The sequence below is a fragment of the Protomyctophum parallelum genome, assembly GCF_964188405.1.
Source record: "Protomyctophum parallelum genome assembly, chromosome: 2".
NCBI classification, from domain to species: domain Eukaryota; kingdom Metazoa; phylum Chordata; class Actinopteri; order Myctophiformes; family Myctophidae; genus Protomyctophum; species Protomyctophum parallelum.
In genome coordinates, this window is record NC_139699.1 from 39,823,279 (window position 1) to 39,843,547 (window position 20,269).

General features: G+C 42.7%; 2 protein-coding genes across 11 annotated transcripts in view; one reads left to right on the forward strand and one right to left on the reverse strand.

Moving 5' to 3' along the window:
- The window catches only part of myo9aa (myosin IXAa), a 156,809-nt gene extending 153,446 nt beyond the window's left edge, over positions 1–3,363 (reverse strand). For all 8 annotated transcript variants that reach the window (XM_083758574.1, XM_083758575.1, XM_083758571.1 and 5 more), the window contains exon 1: positions 2,979–3,363. The gene's annotated coding sequence lies outside the window, so the exon portion shown is untranslated. The remainder of the gene's footprint in view (positions 1–2,978) is intronic.
- A 5,429-nt stretch (positions 3,364–8,792) lies between these two features.
- On the forward strand, positions 8,793–12,855 carry senp8 (SUMO peptidase family member, NEDD8 specific). Of its 3 annotated transcripts, XM_083759659.1 has the most exons (3): positions 8,889–8,939; positions 11,124–11,365; positions 11,981–12,855. In XM_083759659.1, the coding sequence occupies exon 3, from the start codon at positions 11,996–11,998 to the stop codon at positions 12,644–12,646; it is 651 nt and encodes a 216-aa protein (XP_083615785.1). In that variant the 5' UTR covers positions 8,889–8,939; positions 11,124–11,365; positions 11,981–11,995; the 3' UTR covers positions 12,647–12,855. The 3 variants fall into 3 exon arrangements, with proteins under 3 accessions (XP_083615786.1, XP_083615784.1, XP_083615785.1); XM_083759660.1 differs by lacking the exon at positions 11,124–11,365 and having other exon boundaries at positions 8,793–8,939; positions 11,984–12,855; XM_083759658.1 differs by lacking the exon at positions 11,124–11,365 and having other exon boundaries at positions 8,841–8,939.
- Positions 12,856–20,269: the final 7,414 nt, after the last annotated feature.

The window sequence follows — 20,269 nt, forward strand, 5'->3', positions numbered from 1 at the left end:
ATTGCAGGTTATGTATAAAGCATGGGTTATTTTTACTCCCGATTCATATTTCATGACTGTGCATTTCACAAGTGCAGACTGCCAGAGTGATGTTGCTTTTTTCTGCATCAGTAGTGCATCAGCCAGTCTGACATCTTAAGGCCTATTAATACTCCAGTTTTAGGTTATAAGGTGACCACCGAAACTACAACATAACGTCATGCCGTGGTGGTAAGCGAGTCAAGCGATTCACCCGTAACCCCAACACTTCTCTGTTTTTACTAACCACTGTTTAGGTGGTCATCTTAACACCTAAAACTGGAGTAAGGATAGGCCTTAAGACAGTTTGCATGTGATTGGCCAGTTGTCGCTGTGATTGCCATACACTTGATAGTTCTCATTTTTGCAACTATGCCTAAACATAGGCTCGGGAGGCGGGAGCCAATCAGACACTGTGTATCCTATAACATTGGTGCCCACTAGGACAGACTTCAGACAAATACCGTCAGCATTGAGGAAAAACAAAAGTTAATGGATGGAAGGAAGGAAAGATCACACTCTTGATCGGATCCAACACAGCAAACCTCCAATTCCAAACTAAGACTTTATCAACCAGAGATTGATAAAGGAAATAACACAACATACTCTCTTCCTTCCTTTATAAAGAGAGGCCTCCGTTTATCCAAATAAAGCCTGCTGATGTGATACAAACGAGGGCCTGTCATTCACAAATAGCAGACCAGGGGACCGGTGTGGTGTCGGATGTCCAGGGAGAAGGACCAGTTGCTGCTAGTGCTGGCCTGGTCCGTCTCTCTCTCATGCTACCCCAGGGTCTCTCTCTCATGCTACCCAGTCCCCAGTGTCTCTCTCTCATATTGTACCCCAGGGTCTCTCTCTCATGCTACCCCAGGGTCTCTCTCTCATGCTACCCCAGTGTCTCTCTCTCTCTCATGCTACCCCAGGGTCTCTCTCTCATGCTACCCCAGTGTCTCTCTCTCTCTCTCTCATGCTACCCCAGTGTCTCTCTCTCATGCTACCCCAGTGTCTCTCTCTCTCATGCTACCCCAGGGTCTCTCTCTCATGCTACCCCAGTGTCTCTCTCTCTCTCTCTCTCTCTCATGCTACCCCAGTGTCTCTCTCTCATGCTACCCCAGGGTCTCTCTCTCTCATGCTACCCCAGGGTCTCTCTCTCTCTCATGCTACCCCAGGTCTCTGTGTCTCTCTCTCGTGCTACCCCGGCAGCACGCTGGGAAAGACCTACGCTGTAGGCGGAAGTTGTGGTATTTGGGCGGAAGTACCGCTCAAGGAAATTATGTTGATGCTTTACAAATCAGTTTACATTCTCCGTGAATGAAACAAGTGTTGTGATTGGTCGAAATAAATATAGTTTCCGGGGGAATTACATCCGACGGATGTCCCGGACCAACACTTCCGCCGATAACGTCTCTGCCTTAGGTTGTGACCAGGCTTTTCTCTTCGCAGATGAGTAAGCCTGGAACCGAGGCTACCCTGGCAGCAGCTGTATCTCTTCAACCTTCACATTCCTACCAGACGGCCCGGCCTGGCCACTCCACTCTCATCACCTGTGCAGATCTGAGGGCAAGGCCAGCTCTCAAGTCAATGCCAAAACAACTCCAATAAAAGTGTTTTTTTACTTCAGCGATGTTAAAAGTCAAAAGGGATATAATCAGTAATATGATATTGAATCCAACTGCATCTATAAGTGAGATAAAACAACGGATTCAATTTAAACAAGCACTGTCTGCATAAGCCACACTTTTAAGTCGTTAAGGCCGGGAATGCATCTGTGTCATTTTAGATTTTAACCACTCAAACCATTATTTTATACTTTGGCTATTCAAAAATAGCAGATATACAAGCCCATAGCATGTCACTGTGTTGTTGTTGTTGTTGGTGGTGTGTGTGTGTGTGTGTGTGTGTGTGTGTGTGTGTGTGTGTGTGTGTGTGTGTGTGTGTGTGTGTGTGTGTGTGTGTGTGTGTGTGTGTGTGTGTGTGTGTGTGTGTGTGTGTGTGTGACAGTGCATTACAGTGAGTGCTGCTCTGAGGCAGGCCCCATGATTCAGCATCTTCTTTCTGTACCCCCTGCCAGACCTTTTGGCTGCTTTGCTAAATAAATCTGTATTGCCTTCACTGCATTATAAGCACTTCTGGCTGACCTTCACTAAATAATACATGAAAACCTTCACCCCAGCACAGAGCTAGAAGACAGGCACTTTTGCCAGCAGCAGCACACCACCTCCCATCATCTCTTGATGTTTAATGAATGGGTGTTTGGGTGAGTGAATACAGCTGCAGTTTATGCTATACCAGATTGTGGATGTGTAGCCTACTGTAATGTCATCATTGGATAAAAAGAACAATTTCCACAATGACAAATGCAACTGTATAGCATATAATGTATTGAATAATGACAATGTATCTTATTGAACACTGCCAGCTCTAGTAATCTACAGAAGGTGCTTATATCAGATGGGGTTGGAATAGATAAAGACTCGTATTATGAAGAGCACTGTTGTAGTTCCACTGTGTTGGAATGACATGACATGTCTGATGTCTCACACACACTCAGAGCAGACTCAACTTTTTAAGAGTGTGCTCGAACCAAACCTCACCACACTCACTCTCTCTCTCTCTCTCTCTCTCTCTCTCTCTCTCTCACTCACACACACACACACACACACACACACACACACACACACACACACACGCCTGTTCCCCAACCGTCAACAACAACATCCAGCTGTCCCTGAAGCCAAAAATAAAACAAGAAAAGAAAGCTTGGTAAAAACAAGGTGATTCTTCTCCTATGAATGGAATATATTAGCTTAAGGAATGAGTCTGACTCTTCTATTTAATGCATGGAAGTAGTGATTCAATTATGTTAAGAGTTCTACTTCCAAATGGTCTTTGGCGTGGCGTGGGGAAGCGAGTCCACGAACAGATTTGGAGGATCTTAAAACACACACACCATACTTTACCTTAAAGACTTCAGTGTTGAAGTTGATTTAGAGTCCAACAACTAAACGCTCCAATCTCGAATCTCCTCCAGGATGGGTTTATGTATCAGCGCATGCAAAAGGCGCACACACACACACGCGCGCACGCGCCGCACACACTCTGCAAAGTCTCTCTTTAATTCCCTGTGTGTGTGGGTTCTCCCAAAGAATAAATTGTGTCCTCCGTGCCTCTCCTCTGTTAGTCCCACTGTCCCACGGCAAGGTTATCCAAACTCAACACTGTTGAAAGTAGTTAAGCATTTTCTTCAACACTGTGAGCTGAGCAGTTTTAAAACAAAACAAATCATTTAAAGCAGTTAATGTTCCCTCTGCTCGGTGAAAACTCTTAACTCTCTGCTCAGAATCAGTGCGCTGTGGACGGACACTCACGTGCGCGCGCAGTGTTGCCACGTTTTGTGAGAAACAAGCAACCAGGTCTATGAAAACAAGCCCAAAATAAGCCACTACTTTTTGATTGACAGGAAATACAATTAAGGTCTGCTAAGAGGATGAATCCAAGAAAGCCTATTGGGTTGTTTACATTTGGGTCCTTGAAGGCTTCTTTACATGAGCACTTTAAACCTATAAGTGGCTATTTAAAGATATGTATGTGGGGGTTTCTTTGCCTCTGTTGTTGTTTTTTTGAGCGGTGGCACACCGTCTCCAATGCACAGCTAGGTGTGTCTGTCTGAGTAGGACCTTTGACCCCTGTCTTAGTAGCACCTGCTGCTGCTTATTGTGCTTGGCTCCAAGACACTCCAAGGCACAACACACACTACAATCTGAGAACCCATCGTCAAAAAATAAAGGAAAAACAGCACCCTTTTTCCTTTGAATATTAACAGAGTCAAGTCTGTCTCGAAGCTCGAGAGACTACACAGTATAACAGTATTAACACACTTTCACTATGTAACGAACGAAGTGCACACCTATAACACCAGAACACCATGTGCAACCCAGATTCGGCACAAACAAGGGATTAAATTAGTTTCGCTCCTATGCCACCAAAATGTGGAACGTCATTAAGACATGTGAATCCCTTAACTCCTTCAAAACCGCTATAAAAGGGCACCTATGGACGGCTGCAATTCGAAACTGGCCCCCGTAATACCTGAATACCCTTCTTTCCCCTCACTGTATATGATTTCCTGTTTTTGGCTATATAGAAGAGTATATTTGTACGTCTCTAATTGTTATGATGAATTGAACATGGTGGGCCCTATTGTAAAGAAGTGTAATACTTTATGGTGTCGTCCACAGTTAACAGTTTTGCATTGAGTTGTGCTTGAAATGTACTGTGATTCTCCAATCTGTTAATAAATAAATCAATCAATCAATCAACTATAACACAGTAACTATAACAATAAATGTAGATTTATGTATTTATTTATGTATTTATTTATGTATTTATGTATTTATGTATTTATGTATTTATTTATTTATTTATTTATTTATTTATTTGTTTGTTTGTTTGTTTGTTTGTTTGTTTATTCTATTTCAGCAGTGTTGACAGCCAAGATGTCACGCCGCAGCACGTCTACATAGGTGGTACGCTTCTTTCCCCTCCTGGCTTTGCCCTGGGTTGGCTCCCATATAGGGTCAATTTACTTGCCTCAAGTTCTGGGTGCCTGACGCAGTGCCCTGCCAGCCTCATCCTTCTCTCTCTGACTTTGTTCGTGACCCGTGGTAGGTCCCCATAGAGGTCCACATTTCTGATGCGGTCCGTCCATGTGACACCTAGTGCCATTCGTAGCATTCTTGTGTAGACTCCATCCAAGGCTTTTTCCTGTTGTATTGTAAGGGTCCATGTCTCTGCCCCATACAGCAGTACTGACACAGTAGCTATGAACAGCCGCCTCTTAAGTCTTAAGGTCTTCTCCCATATCTGATTTCCACACTCTCCCCATCCCGTGCAAGGCTTTCCAGGCAGTCCAGGCCCCGAGGTACTTGAAGTCCTCGACTTGCTCGAGCACCAAGTCTGCAGTGGCAATGGTTTTGTCCTCTGTGTTGACTGTCATTACCTTTGTTTTCTTGGCATTGAGCTTGAGGCCGATCTTCCTGCACTCCTTTTCTACTGCCAGTAGTAGCTCCCTTCCTTTCTCGACTGTATCCGAGATTAGGGCGATGTCGTCTGCATAGTCGAGGTCAGTGACCATGATGGGGTGTACTCACCTTGACTTCCTCGGGACCAGAGTGAACCCCAGTGCCTCCTCTCTGCCATTGATTGCTCAAGTCTCAGTGCATGATCCATCACTACAACGAACAGGAAGGGGGCAAGAGTGTCACCCTGTAGGATGATTATTATTCTTTGTTTATTATTCCCCTGAATGAATCACAGAAAGTGGTGGAAAATTACGTATTTTAATTGTCTCAAAAAGGAGCATGGCCTAATGGCTCAATAGCGCCCCTTACAAAAGTTTGTTCTTGAAGCACCACAATTACGGTTTCACCTAGCCTACATGTATGCAAATTGGTATCCTTCAGTAGTGTTAGCTCTGCTTCCAGTTGATTGGTCCAAATTTTCCCTTAACGTGCTCAGACGCGTGAGGGCCCGGTCATCGCTGCTTGCAGCTTTAATTTAGTCCTTGTCATAAATGTATGTCTGTCACTCATGAGTCATGTTGACATGCAGTAGCCTACTGTAGTACTATAGTCCTCTGGGGTGGGGGGAGAAAAGAGAAAGGGTGGCGGGGAGCCAGGGATTAAGTGTATCTTTATACTTTGACGCTGTAGTAGTGTAGGTACCTTTTCTGAATAAAAATAAAAAAATTGGGAAAAAAGTGACAAATCTGGAATTTATATTTTTAACCACTGGTTTAAACAACATTAAGAAGCAAGCCAACGGCTTCCAGGCACCTTGTTCAGGCACCTTGGCTGGTAATCCAGACTGGATTGGGGGTTCGACATCATGTCACCCCCCCCCCCCCCCCCCCCCCCCCATCACTCTCCCCAATTCCTGTCAGCCTACTGTGATTATATCCCTCCACAAAAAAAAATGAAGGCAAAAGCCACAAAAAAAAATATATATATATAAAAAAAAAAGAAACAAGACAACTACCAATATTTACAAGACCAACGTCGCTTATAATATGCAGACATGGCAACATTGTGCGCGCAGTGCGCGCCCACGAGTCAGTCCACTCGCACTACTCACTAGGCGGGGAGTATCCAGTCAAGGGGCAGAAAAAAACATACGAATGGATTATATTCACCACACATTCTAGATGTAGCCTACGGGGAAAAGTGAGATATATTAATAATTTAAAAATACTAATAATAACAATAAAGCATGTTGTTGTCCAGCGTGGTAGGCCCTGGTTACAATGATACAATCAATGGTTTATACATTATTATAACCTTATAAATATAAATGTCTTGTTACAATGTATTTCGTTCTGTTATATAACTCTGTGGTTGCCGTGCCTGGAGGGATGAAATAAAATGCGAGACAGCGTGTGGTTTTATTTATTATTTTATTTTGTACACACACTACGCTTTAATAGAAGCGTTCTAAGTTCTAACTACGCCTGGCCTTAATGGCTGGATATATATGTCACCAGCCAATCACGTCCGTTGATATAAAGAAGCCATATCGCATTAGGACCAGTGTTGCCATGTTTACTTATTATAAGCGACTTTGGACTCGTCGCTCGTTTGTCCTGTAAGGTTGCTTGTAAAATATGTTGGTAGTGTAATTGTCTCCACCAGGCCGAAGGCATGTGGGGAGAGTATGTTTTGCACTCCGTCCGTCCGCGTGTCCGTCCGTGTGTCCGTGTGTCCGTCCGTGTGTCCGTGTGTCCGTGTGTCCGTGAACAGCTAATCTCGGCCACCGTTAACCCGGTCGATGCCATATTTTGCACACACACTCCCTGGATGCCAACCATGAACCTCTGCCCCAAACTTTCCAGAACGGCCTGTTATAGCGCCACCAGGAGGCCGCTTTGTGCAAAACAAGTTTTTGCACAGTACACCTACAGATTTTGTCCAAACATCACGCAAATTGGTACACAGTCTCTCTAGAGCCATTCAACGAAACGGGTCTTTCAGATTTATCACACTCCATCCTGATTGGTTAAGATTGGCTTCCAAAGTTCACAGGAGTGCTCAGTTTCAAACAAAATGCTGCAAATCATGAACACATCGCGTGATTTCTGTGAAATTGTGCACCCACATTCCCACTAGGCCGAGGACGAAATGCCACATGAACAATTTCAACTCAGCCTCAAGGTGGCGCTATAACTGGCCAAAAAGTGTTTTTACCTCTAACTGCACGGATCTGTGGATAACCTGGTGGAGACCTGTGCCCGGAAGGGCACTTTTTCTAGTTTACTGTGTGCGCCAGTGCGGGTTGGCTTTTAATTGGGGCTCGTTTATATTCTAAAGACAAGTGACACTTTATGGGCTTGTTTCTAAAGTGGTTATATTCAAATTTTTGGCTTGTTGTGTAGGCCTAGTTATTATTTGCTTATTTGGGCTGAAATAAGCCTTAATCCTTTTAAACAACATTTGAAACAAGCCTCGTTTCCTAATGTTGTTTAAGCCAGTGGTTGTAAAACATGTTCATGTCAAGAACTCGAAAATTAATAATTATCCAAGGACTGCCATGTGTTTTTAAAATGTTAATATATCTATATATTCCACGTTGTTCACATTTTCTTCAAGAAATCACACCCGTGTGAACTGAGAGGTGCAACTCCCCTCTCTCCCCTTCCTCTCCCCCGCCCCCCTCCCCCCTCTCTCTCTCTCTCTCTCTCTCTCTCTATCTCTCTCTCTCTCTCTCTCTCTCTCTCTCTCTCTCTCTCTCTCTGTTTCTGGCACAACAGCGCCCCATACTGGTACTCATAGTCATATACTGGTGCTCATGGCCACATAGGTGAACCAAGGAAGCTCTTAAAAGGAAGTGAAGTGGTCACGTGACTGGGCTGCGCCATGACACTTTCATGGACACTTCCATGGGAGCCAAACTCACACCAGTAGTGCAATGAATACATGGCAGTGAATGGAGCCGGCTGGACCAGCTCATAACAAACATTAGCCTATACATGAACGTTTGCAAGCTTTGTCATATAATTGGTTCAGGAATATGAAAGAAGACATAAGTGATATCACACGTTTTTTCTGAGTGGTTGTTTTTCGACTTAATAACTATTTATTTTTATTGAGGTATTTATAGAAGAGCACATAGTAAGTTTTCTGCCTGGGCTGCTCTCTGCTCTTTGAAAAAATAAATCACATTAAGTAGTATGCACATCAAAAAATAAGACAGCCTAAAATAACGTGTTATATATATTATTTTATTTTCCAGAAGCATCACTTTACAAAAGGTCTCAGCCATTCATAAATAATGTTTGTTCATGAGCTGGTCACTGAGCTCTCATTGACTCCAATGCATTCTGCCAAACTTCCGGGTGTAGTTTGGCTCCCATGAAAGTGTCATGGCGCAGCCCAGTCACGTGACCACTTCACTTCCTTCTAAGAGCTTTCTTGAGGTGAACACGGACATTGCTGTTCCTTGGAGTGGTTGCACCACTCAATAATACATTTTTTGTGTGGTCATGAGCACGCCTATGTACCTAAGTAGCCTATATGACTATTAGTACCAGTAGGGGCGCTGTTTGCCAGAAACAGAGGGAGATAGTATTAGAGCTGCACTGTTGCCTGCTAATGAGAGAGAGAGAGGAGAGGAGGGGGGGGGGGAGTTGCACCACTCAGTTCACACGGGTGTGATTTTAATTGGCAGGTGTCTAAAGTGGGCTTGTATTCGTAGACGTGGTTGCTTGTTTCTTTCAGAAAACCTGGCAACACCGACTAGGACCGCCCATTTTGCCCACGCACTGCCGTCGCAATGTGTTTACGAAGTGAATGACTTGATGACTTTACGGTACGGTAGGCTTTCAATGCAATCGAGGGACGAGGCTGCAGGACTTTTACGGATGTTTAGAGGTATGTATACTATGTATAGCACCATTTAATTACACCTGGCTGTGTATTAATATGAGCTATTGTAATGGAGCACAGGACAATGACATGTTTTATAAGATACACAAGTCTACCAAAATATAATAATGTGACGTGGTTTATTTGATAAATCAAGGTTGACTCACGTCACTCACTTCAACCTAACAGTAGGCTATATCATGAGCTTTTTCAATGCACACAACGCACTGCAGTAACGCGATCAACTCTGAAGTCACTCATAATGACATGTTATCCAGTTTGCTAGCTCTGGTCTGGTCCATAGGTCTTTGCAATTGATTCATTGATTGAAGTATTTATTAAAGGACCACTTCACCACTTTTCAACCTACAGGCGGTATCTTCATATAATAGGTCCTCTCTAATAATCATGATAAAATGGCACAATTCTTTTCTACTCAATCTGTGTCACATAGAGCTGTGGGCAGTTCAGAAACCGTCCACCATGACATCATCGTTAGACAGATTTTTTAGTGGTGCAACCCATAGGCGGAGCTTGAACTTGACGCCTGGGGGTGCGACTGCTTGGCCAATTTTTTTGACCTTTATTTTATTATTTTAGCGTTTTTACAATGCCCTAACCCCTAAAAATTAGTTATTTAGGTAGTACAGCAGCTCACACACATACACACATGCACTACAGCCATATAGTGAGTCATCATATCATGATAAGAGAGATGATTACAAACTACAGTCAGAAGCCAGAAGTTAAGTTTATTTATTTATTTATTTATTTATTTTTTGCCTCAAGCTCCGCCCATGGTGCAACCACTCCCTTATGGAGCTATGTGTGTGGGTGTCTGGGTATGAGCACGAAAACAGCATGGTTGTTTTTCACCATCTGTGCGCAACCTAATGCACACACAAACACACATGCACGTATTAACTGTATATATGATGCTTTCGGGGGTGCCAGTACATTACAGTGACAGTACAGTAGAGGGACCGCCACACGGTAACTCAGAGTTCTGCTCTGGTTTTGGTGAAATATCAAGTAGTTCCGGTCATTTTGTGGGGGGCACTGGGGGCTACGCAGTAAAAGTAAAGTAATCCACAAAACAAACGTCATTTGTATTGTTGACCTATTTCTAAAATATTAGTTCTTTTTTTACCCCATCTATCACCCAGAACTATGTTTTTTGTGTCCATATCACTACGCCCAAAAAATAGTTCCATGTGATAGAGGGGTCAAAGTTGAACGAAAGTCGCGCTAATATTTTAGAAATAGGTCAACAATACAAATTACGTTCGTTTTGTGGATTAATTTACTTTTACTCCGTGGCCCCAGTGCCCCCCACAAAATGACCGGAACTACTTAAAATTGACCAAAACCAGAGCAGAACTCCCACCATGGGACTCGGGCAATCAATTAATACAGTTGCAACCACTATATTAATGGCAAGTATTTCATACAACTTAATGTGAACTATCCCTTTAAGTTAAGTTACAAGAAGTCTACACAATTAGAGAATGTTTCACTTTCTATTTTAATGATTAATAATCTATTACTGTAGTTACTGTAAAATTGTACACCTTAACTTGTAGTCGTGAGTAGTTATCTCACTTAACTAATAATAACATGGTTACAAAACAAAGGCTTCAGTAGACTTTCACTGTCCAATGTGTCCATGTTAGATATTTTAATATTACCTGGACCTCCTCATCACACACACGCTACTCTACCTGTGGTGATTAATAGGACACCACATGGCATGCATGAGATTAAGAAATCAGATATATTGTTGAAATAACAAACATAATTCATGTTGATGTCACTAAAGGGCCAGTTCATTATTGTTATGGAGAGGAGAATGTCTTGTGTAGTAGGATTTAGTATGACTGGGGGACAGAGCTATGTAATGCTATTTTAATGATTAATCATCTATTTATTCACAAACTAAACATGACGACTCAAAAAACATGTCAAAGACTACTCTATTCTACTGCCATCTAGTGTTCACTCCTTCTCTTGCACTCTCTCTCTGTCACACACACTGTTTTTTGTCTGGTGGCAAGAAAGTTACTCTTTGGTTTGAGTTACTCTTTGGTTTGAGCACAACATTAGCTAAATTCTTATCCAAGAGATGAATCAATCTCACTATAAATATGATATCATCCATCCATCCATCCATCTTCAACCGCTTATCCGTAGTCTGGTCGCGGGGGCAACAGCTCCACCAGAGTGCTCCAGACTTCCCTCTCCAGAGCAACATTAGTGACTTCCTCCTGGGGGATTCCGAGACGTTCCAAGGCCAGTGAGTCGATGTGTTTCCTCCAACTGCGCCTTGGTCTGCCCCAGGGTCTCCTCCCAGTGGGACGTGTGTAGAGGTCCTCCCTAGGGAGGCGCCCGAAAGGCATCCTAACCAGATGCCCGAACCACCTCAGCCTTTCCAGGTGAAGGAATATGATATATATATTAAGAATATGATATCAATCATTCAAAATAAGTCAGTGCATCTGTCTCTTTGATTGAATACTTTAACCGTTTGCATGGACAAGCACAGGGAAGTACAGTAGGTCTCTGGGAGCATAATAATAATAATCTTTATTCATATAGCACCTTTCAAAAAAGCGTTACAAAGTGCTTTACAACAGAGGAACAATAAAATAATTCCATTTATTCTAATGACTATATAAACATTACTGACATGACCACAATGGAAACAAGACCTCTCAGCACTTTTTCTGTTATCCTTTGTAGCACCATTTGTATAATCATATCACTGTACCTTTGTTTATGCTGTTGATATACATTTCCGAGTTCCGACACACTTCAAAATGATACTAAAAGGATTAAACCCAACTTACCAAAGAATGTACTATGGCTTGTTTCCATTGGGATCCTGTGCAATAATGTCCCAGTTCTGATGTGTTACTTAATTGGCTAAAAGTGATGTCAGAGTGATGTCATTGGCTCACTGCATTTAAAACGTGTCTACAGTCTTTGCATGACTTAGTCACTAAAACAACCTGGCATACACTTTCTCTTCACTCTCTCTTCATCTCTAGAAGCCGTTGTAGAGAATGGATCCTGTGGTGCTGAGCTACGGGGACACCCTCCTGCGTCGCTCCGACGTGGCCTTACTGGAGGGACCCTTCTGGCTCAACGACCAGGTGATCGGCTTCACCTTTGAATATTTTGCGGAGGACTGTTTCAAAGACCTGCGCGAGACCTCCGTCTTCATCAGCCCCGAGGTCACCCAGTTCATCAAGTGTGCCTCCTGCCCGGAGGAGCTGGCGCTCTTCCTGGAACCGCTGGAGCTGGCGTCGCGCCAGTGGGTCTTCCTGGCTGTCAATAACAACTCCAACCAGAACGCTGCGGGCGGCACCCACTGGAGCCTGCTGCTGTACTGCCACGACACGGCCCAGTTCTCCCACTATGACTCGTTGGCGTCCGGCGGTAACGCACCGCACGCCCGGCGCATCGCCAGCAAGCTAGAGCCCTTCCTGGGCACTGGTGGCGGGAAAGTGCTCTTTGTGGAGGAGCCCTGCCCGACACAGCAGAACAGCTATGACTGTGGCATGTACGTCATCTGTAATGCCGAGGCCTTGTGCGAGAAGGCCAGGGCGCAGCAGGGCCAGCCACGTCTCCCAGTGGAGACCATCACCCCCGCCCACATCACCAAGAAGAAGGCTGACTGGTGCAGACTGATCCAGAGACTGTCCAAGGATTGACCTCTCCTGCTCTCTAGCATGATATAGGCTTTATGCACAGCAGCCATTTTGGAAAAAAATACTTACTTCACAGGTGTTACCGATGATAATAATTAAGGCTCTGTTCCGTTTTATGTATAGTTTTGAAGGGCTAGCGCCCCTCAACTTCAGGGTTTCAGAAATGTCATGTGGCAGCCAAGTCTAAGTATAGACCTTTTTGCCCCCCCCCCCCCCAAATAAAAACCACGACATGTAGCAGCCACAGTGGGCACCCCTCACTTCACACAAGTGTGGTTCTTTTCATTTCAAGGACCCCCATAACTCTGAGTTACACACCTGTACGGGGCCATTTGAAACCCGCTCAAGGACACTCTTGAGACCCACTGGTGTAGCAGAGTGTTTCCAGTGAGCCAACATGCACAATATCAGCACTCTGACGAGTCTGACCTGAACGGAACAGAGCCTTCATTAGTATCATCGGTAACACCTGTGAAGGAAGTCGGAAGAGTTATTTCCAAAATGACGTACAGTATATGCAATTGTGCATAGAGCCTATCAGCCCCCCACACACACACACAGTATATTATATGCAGAACAGCTCCATATCTACTGATGAAGCCTATATGAATGCACACATCATATATCATCATACTATAATTCACCGAATGTGTGTGTCCGTGTGTGTGTCTGTCAGAAACAGTGCCGTAACTCCTTACTGCCTGCACCAATCGCTCCCACTTTTCACACAGACATTGACCATATGCATATGGAGGGCGTAACGAAGCCCTTTTTTCGATTTGACACATTAATGATTATTAATTTATTTATTAGTCAATTACAAACGCACCCGGCGCAGTACCCTTCACAACGGGTAAGGACTAGTTAGTCTAATGCAGCATATAACAAGATTGGCCAACACATTGAATGTTGCAAATCTTTCAAGCTTGATTAGACAAGTTGTCGTGTTTATTATCCATATCAGTTTGTAAAGAATGCACCAGCATGCCTGTGAATGTATTCCTGTTCCATTTAAAAATGGTTACATTTACCAACGTGTGGGGACAAGATTTAGCAGACATTTGACCTTTCATTGTCAATGACACATACGTAGACGTGTGGGGACAAAAGCTGTATATAGGAGGGGCTAGCGCCCCTCAACAATAATGGGGAATGCATAATCATTTTGGATTTCTTTTTTTTTTCTTAAAAAGGTAAAAAACTCATCTAAATGCAGTAAAAATGCTTTAATGGGAAATTACAACGTTTCGTTCTATGAGACCTTCATCTTATTCATCCCATTTCTTCCCAATTAGTCGTCCTGCCAATTCACCCCATGATGAGAAATGTTTACATAAACTATCGCTCATGGTCATTTTGAATGAGCTAGCGTTCATGAAATAAATCTTCATTGAATCATTTGTTGCAACTATAGTTGAACTAATGAACTATTTGTTCATTATTTTGTGAGTAAATAAAATCCCTGGTCTAGGTTTAGTTACGCGGTATCAATACTGCAATATAGAAATACTCTGTTAAAAGTAAGTCAGGAATTCAAAATGTACTTGAGTAAAAGTACAAAAGTATTATATCAAATTTTAATAATAAAAAAAAAAACACTGCACATATTTTGGTGTTCATATAACGCGTAGGGACTATATCAATAAAGGCTCGTATTGTCATACATCACATTCTGTGCTCAGCCAATCAAATCATCACTGACGGTACACACAAAGATGAGCATAGTAGGGCGACAGGGCGTGGGGACATTTATGACAACTCGGGTGTTGTGTCAAGGATTTTTGTCTAGTGTGGACATTCAGGTTTCTCTTCAGGGTATTCAATTAATTAAATCTCTTGTCACACTGTTTGCAATAGAAAGGTTTTTATCCAGTGTGGATATGTTGGTGTATCTTTAGATTAACTGACTGACTGAAACTCTTGTCACAATGTTTACACAAGGTTTTTCTCCAGTGTGAATACGCAGGTGAGTCTTCGGATTACATAACTTGCTGAATCTCATGTCACACCGTTTACAGCAGAATGGTTTTCCTCCAGTGTGAATATGCTTAACCGACTGAAACTCCTGTCATATTGTTTCCAGCTGAATGGTTTTTCTCCAGTGTGGATGCGCTCATGTCTCCTCAGGTCACGAGCCCTTGTCTCAATGTGTACAGCGGTAGGGTTACTCTCCAGTGTGAACGTGCTGGCTTCAGATTACATAACACACTGAAGACCTTGTCACATTGAGTGCTTCTCCAGTGTGGACACGCTGGTGTGTCTTTAGATCACACAACTGACTGAAACCCGTGTCACACTGGTTACAGTGAAAATCATTTGCCAATGTTTGTGTTCAAATACTTTCACAGCCCTGTAGTTGGTCTACTGGGCCTGTGTGGTTTGTTAGGTAGGCCTAGTCTTGTGCTTCCCACAGGTCCTGCCGAGTTTCCAATCGGGTGCATTGGGAGCACCTGGCCAGTGTTCCCAGGGTGCACTAAGAGGCTGGGTGTGGCCCCATAGACTGTAAAAAATATGGACAAAGCGTTCTCCGGGTCTAACATGATGTAAAATGAAGCCTGTTATTGTAAGTCGCCATCTTTCTAGATCCGTTTTGGCCCAGCTGGCCATTGGCTGGCCCAGACAACGAGGCGGGACTTCCCCCCTTCTTCTCCGTTGGTTTTTATTTTGACTCGAGTGGGAGGGGAATCCCGATCATAGACTGTAACGGTAGCCACGCCCCTCAGAACATAGGCTACGCGACTTTATGGTCATTTTTTAAATAAATGGGACAGGCCATTATATGAACTTTCAGGAAATCCCGATTTCCTTATAGGCTTCACAAAATATCTGTCTGACTGCCCCCCTGGTGTGGCCACACTCAGGCGCTCTCTCTCCTTCCATGAGAGTTTGATTGATTGATTGAAATCTTTATTAACAGTTTGTAGAATTTACAGTACATTTTAAGCACAAACTCAATACAAAGACTGTCAACTGTGAGTGGACGACCCAATTAAGCATTACACTTGTTTACAACAGGGTCCACATTGTTCAATTCATCAAAACATTTAAGGACATACAAACATTTAGAGACATACAAATAGACATTTCTCTGTAGGTAAAGAACAGAACAGGAATTCATCATATGGGAAGCAAAAAAGGGAAAAGATACAATATACAGTGAGGGAAAATGGGGTGGGGGGGTGGGGGGGATTCAGATTTTACAGAGGCCAGTTTCGAATTGCAGCCGTCCGTAGGTGCCCTTTGAGAGCGGTTTTGAAGGAGTCAAGGGATTCACATGTCTTAATGACTGTTGGTAGGGCGTTCCACATTTTGGTGGCATAGGAGCGAAAATAATTTAGTCCCTTGTTTGTGCCGAATCTGGGTTGTACATGGTTTGTTGCACTCCCTCTGGTGTTGTGGGTGTGGACTTCGTTTACATTAAGGAAGTATTTAGACAGGTACATGGGTATCTTGGTGGTGTATCGAATCTTGTGGACCAGACCCATTGCAAGATGCTGTACTCTGTCGTCGACCCTAAGCCATCCCAGCCTGTCAAAGTGGGCAGGGGTGAGGTGGGTTCGGGGGGTGAGGCCAAGTAGGAGCCTGACCAGTTTGTTTTGAGAGGTCTGGAGCCTTGTTTTAAGGGCCTTTGAGGTGCTGTGGTACCAAGAGGTGGATGCATAGTCAAAGAAACCTTGTACGAGGGCTCCTGTTAAGGTCTTCAAGGTGTTTTTGCTGACCAGTGAGGAGATCCTGTAAAGGAATCTTGTTCTTTGATTGACTTTTTTGATTACGTTGGTGGCCATTTTATCACCGGAAAGATTAGCCTCCAGGATGGAACCTAGGTAGGTAATTTCATCTTTTCGTGTGATAATACTGTCACCGACTCTAACCAAGAAGCCATCTGCCTTGCTGAGTTTACTAAGAGCAGCAGCATTTGTTTGCACCATTCAATACCCCACACTACACCCACCACACATCCACTCACTTACACTACTGATTAACACACTCCACCTTAGTACTGTAGTATTGTTTGTTTGTTTTGATTCATATTAAGTTGTTTAAGTTGTAAATAAATATTGGTTTGTGCACTATTAAACAACAGTGTCTTTGATTGATTGAAATATGTATTAACAGTTTGCAGAATTACAGTACATTTCAAGCACAAACTCAATACAAAGACTGTTAACTGTGAGTGGACGACCCAATTAAGCATTACACTTGTTTACAACAGGGTCCACATTGTTCAATTCATCAAAACATTTAGAGACATACAAATAGACACTTCTATATAGTTAAAGAACAGAACAGGAATTCATCATATAGGAAGCAAAAATGGAAAATATACATATACAGTGAGGGGAAAAGGGGGGGGAATTAAAAAACTTCAGTGCACTGTGCCTACACATGTTGCGATTTGCGGTCGCAACATGTGTAGGCACAATGCAAGGAATAAATGCATTCGCCATGTATCCGAAGGAAGTCTGATCCAATCATTTTTAGATTTCTCCAGTTTAATCCTGAGTTTAAGTTTTTGTTGTGTTCAAGATCTGATTTTAGGCATGTTTAAGCCTCCAGGAAAATCCGTGTTGAGGATTCAGATTTTACAGGGGCCAGTTTCGAATTGCAGCCATCCGTAGGTGCCCTTTGAGAGCGGTTTTGAAGGAGTCAAGGGATTCACATGTCTTAATGACTGTTGGTAGGGCGTTCCACATTTTGGTGGCATAGGAGCGAAAATAATTTAGTCCCTTGTTTGTGCCGAATCTGGGTTGTTCATGGTTTGTTGCACTCCCTCTGGTGTTGTGGGTGTGGACTTCGTTTACATTAAGGAAGTATTTAGACAGGTACATGGGTATCTTGGTGGTGTATCAAATCTTGTGGACCAGACCCATTGCAAGATGCTGTACTCTGTCGTCGACCATAAGCCGGTCAAAGTGGGCAGGGGTGAGGTGGGTTCGGGGGGTGAGTCCAAGTAGGAGCCTGACCAGTTTGTTTTGGGAGGTCTGGAGCCTTGTTTTAAGGGCCTTTGAGGTGCTCTGGTACCAAGAGGTGCATGCATAGTCAAATAAACCTTGTACGATGGCTCCTGTTAAGGTCTTCAAGGTGTTTTTGTTGACCAGTGAGGAGATCCTGTAAAGGAATCTTGTTCTTTGATTGACTGGCCATTTTATCGCCAGAAAGATTGGCCTCCAGGATGGAACCTAGGTAGGTAATTTCATCTTTTCGTGTGATAATATTATGTGTGTGTGTGTGTGTGGGTGTGTGTGTGTGTGTGTGTGGGTGTGGGTGTGTGTGTTTGTTTCCAGAAAGTCTCAACAGAACGCACTCCTTCAGAAAAAATGCTGCTCCTATCTGAATTTGAGGCTCGTAAGTAGGCTAGTGTGTGTTTAATTATGTTTTGTATTCTCTGTTACATGAGTGTGTGACTGTGTATGCTTAATTACATATAAGTGTGTGTTACTTGACAGTACACGTGCACACGTGTGCGTGTCAGACCTGGAGTTGGGACAGTACATTTTGATTGATTGAATACTTTATTAACAGTTTGCAAAAAGCCAGATGGACAAATGTACAGTTATACAAATAATAATAAAAATAGCCCCTGAAAATACTAAATAGCCCCTTTCATGACATAAAAATGCAGCAAAAAAAGATAAAAATTAAAACAAAATTGCATTAAAACATGCAAAAACAGAGTAACATTAATAAGACATTAAAACAATAGCAAAGAATGAGCGAGCGAGACAACAGCCCTCTAGAGTAAGGAACGGCTTTCCCCCCACTCCACTCCGCTCACATGCTCTGTATTCAAGTGATCAGCAGTAAAAGTATGTCATTTCGGGAGTCATTTCTTGGGTACAGGCTTTAGTGTTTAGTCATTAGACCGACAACCTACCTCAAACCCTAACCTAACTATAACCGCAAGCACGGGAGCAGCGCTTGTTAGACCGGTGTTTCCGCCTGTCGGACCTTTGGTGTGTCGGATCTGCGTGTGCATCCCCATTTCTTTTGGCAAGCTAGAAGACTTCTATAGTTCCAGTTGCAAATTGCAGACAGGTGCTAGGTATTTTCTGGCGGTTTTGAAGGAGAGTCAGGACTCGAGAGTCATACTTTCTGATTGCTGGTGGTAGGGCACTCCATAACGTGGTGGCATAATGGTAGAATGAATTCATGAATGCATTCCATCAGGAGACAGCCCTAATTACCAGTGATCGAAACCACCCTTGCTCAATCAGCAGATCAGGCTTCAAGTTAACTGCTCAGAGGTTAAAGCATAGAGTAAGTGACTTTAGTCAATCAATCAAAAATAAATCACCTCAAAAACACATTGAAAACAAAGTAGAAACACATAGAAACATGAAATTGACATAAAACTAAAACATTATGAACTTCTTGACTTATGTAGTTATTTATAAATGAACTTTTAATTCTGAAGGCAGCTTTAAATCTTGATGACAGCTACACTTCACACATAATGTTTGGACTGAGTCCACCCACCAGTCAGACTGCTTCCGCTGGCATCCTGTGCTCAGCTGCATCCCAAGGTCATATTTCACCAGGAGTCAGCCAAGTCAGACAAGTTTACTGTTCTTCTCATAAAGTATAGTACTTTAAGTACCTCCCACCACAGTGGTAGAATGTGAGTATAACATTTTGAAGTATGTTTGTACTTTACTAGAGTATTTCCAATACTTTTACTTCTACTCCTCTACATCTCGGATCCAAATATTGTACTTTTTACTCCACTACAATTATTTGAAAACTTTAGTTACTACTCACATACTGTATACATTATACATTAACCACTAGCCAAATATTTTCTGTGGTGGTACTTGGTGTAACATTTTTTGTTCTACTGTATACAGAACCACAGTATAGCGGCTGCTAAAATTCCAGTACTTTTACTTCTACTCCACTACATCTTAGAGGCAAATATTGTACTTTTACTTTAATTAATTGAAAACGTGTCACTAATTACTTTGTAGATTTGTATTTTGTAGATTTGTATCCATATTGAAATGGGACATTTCTCCATAATGAGTATACAAACCTTTGGTACTTTGGTATTTTGACGCCTTTACCTTTGTACTTTTACTTTAATTAATTGAAAACGTGTCACTAATTACTTTGTAGATTTGTATTTTGTAGATTTGTATCCATATTGAAATGGGACATTTCTCCATAATGAGTATACAAACCTTTGGTACTTTGGTATTTTGACGCCTTTACTTTTGTACTTTTACTCAACATAATAGTTTACAAGAATGATTATACGTGCGTGTGTGTGTGGATATTGATAACATGATATTATAACATATAACATAACATTCCTACTCTATGAGAAGACTTGCGTTGCATTTCCCTTTTGTTGTCATGAGAAAAGCTGTTGCTATGGTAACAAGGTCATGGAGGTATAACTTTACAATTACATGTATTCATACAAACTGAGACAGATGTACAGAGGCTCCATGAGCATTATACTAACCCCTGTCTCATAGTAGAGGCTCCAGGAGGGGTCCTCACCCCCCTTTTCTTTTCTAGTTTGGATTTTTTGCATCCATAGGACCTCTACTATCCATATTCTGATGATCCCAAGAACAAAACTTACCATAAGTGTGTTTTTTTCAATGTTTTATTACTACCCCT

Coding starts and splice junctions, on each gene's coding strand:
- senp8 (XM_083759660.1), top strand. CDS start 11,996: ATGGATCCTGTGGTGCTGAGCTACGGGGACACCCTCCTGCGTCGCTCC.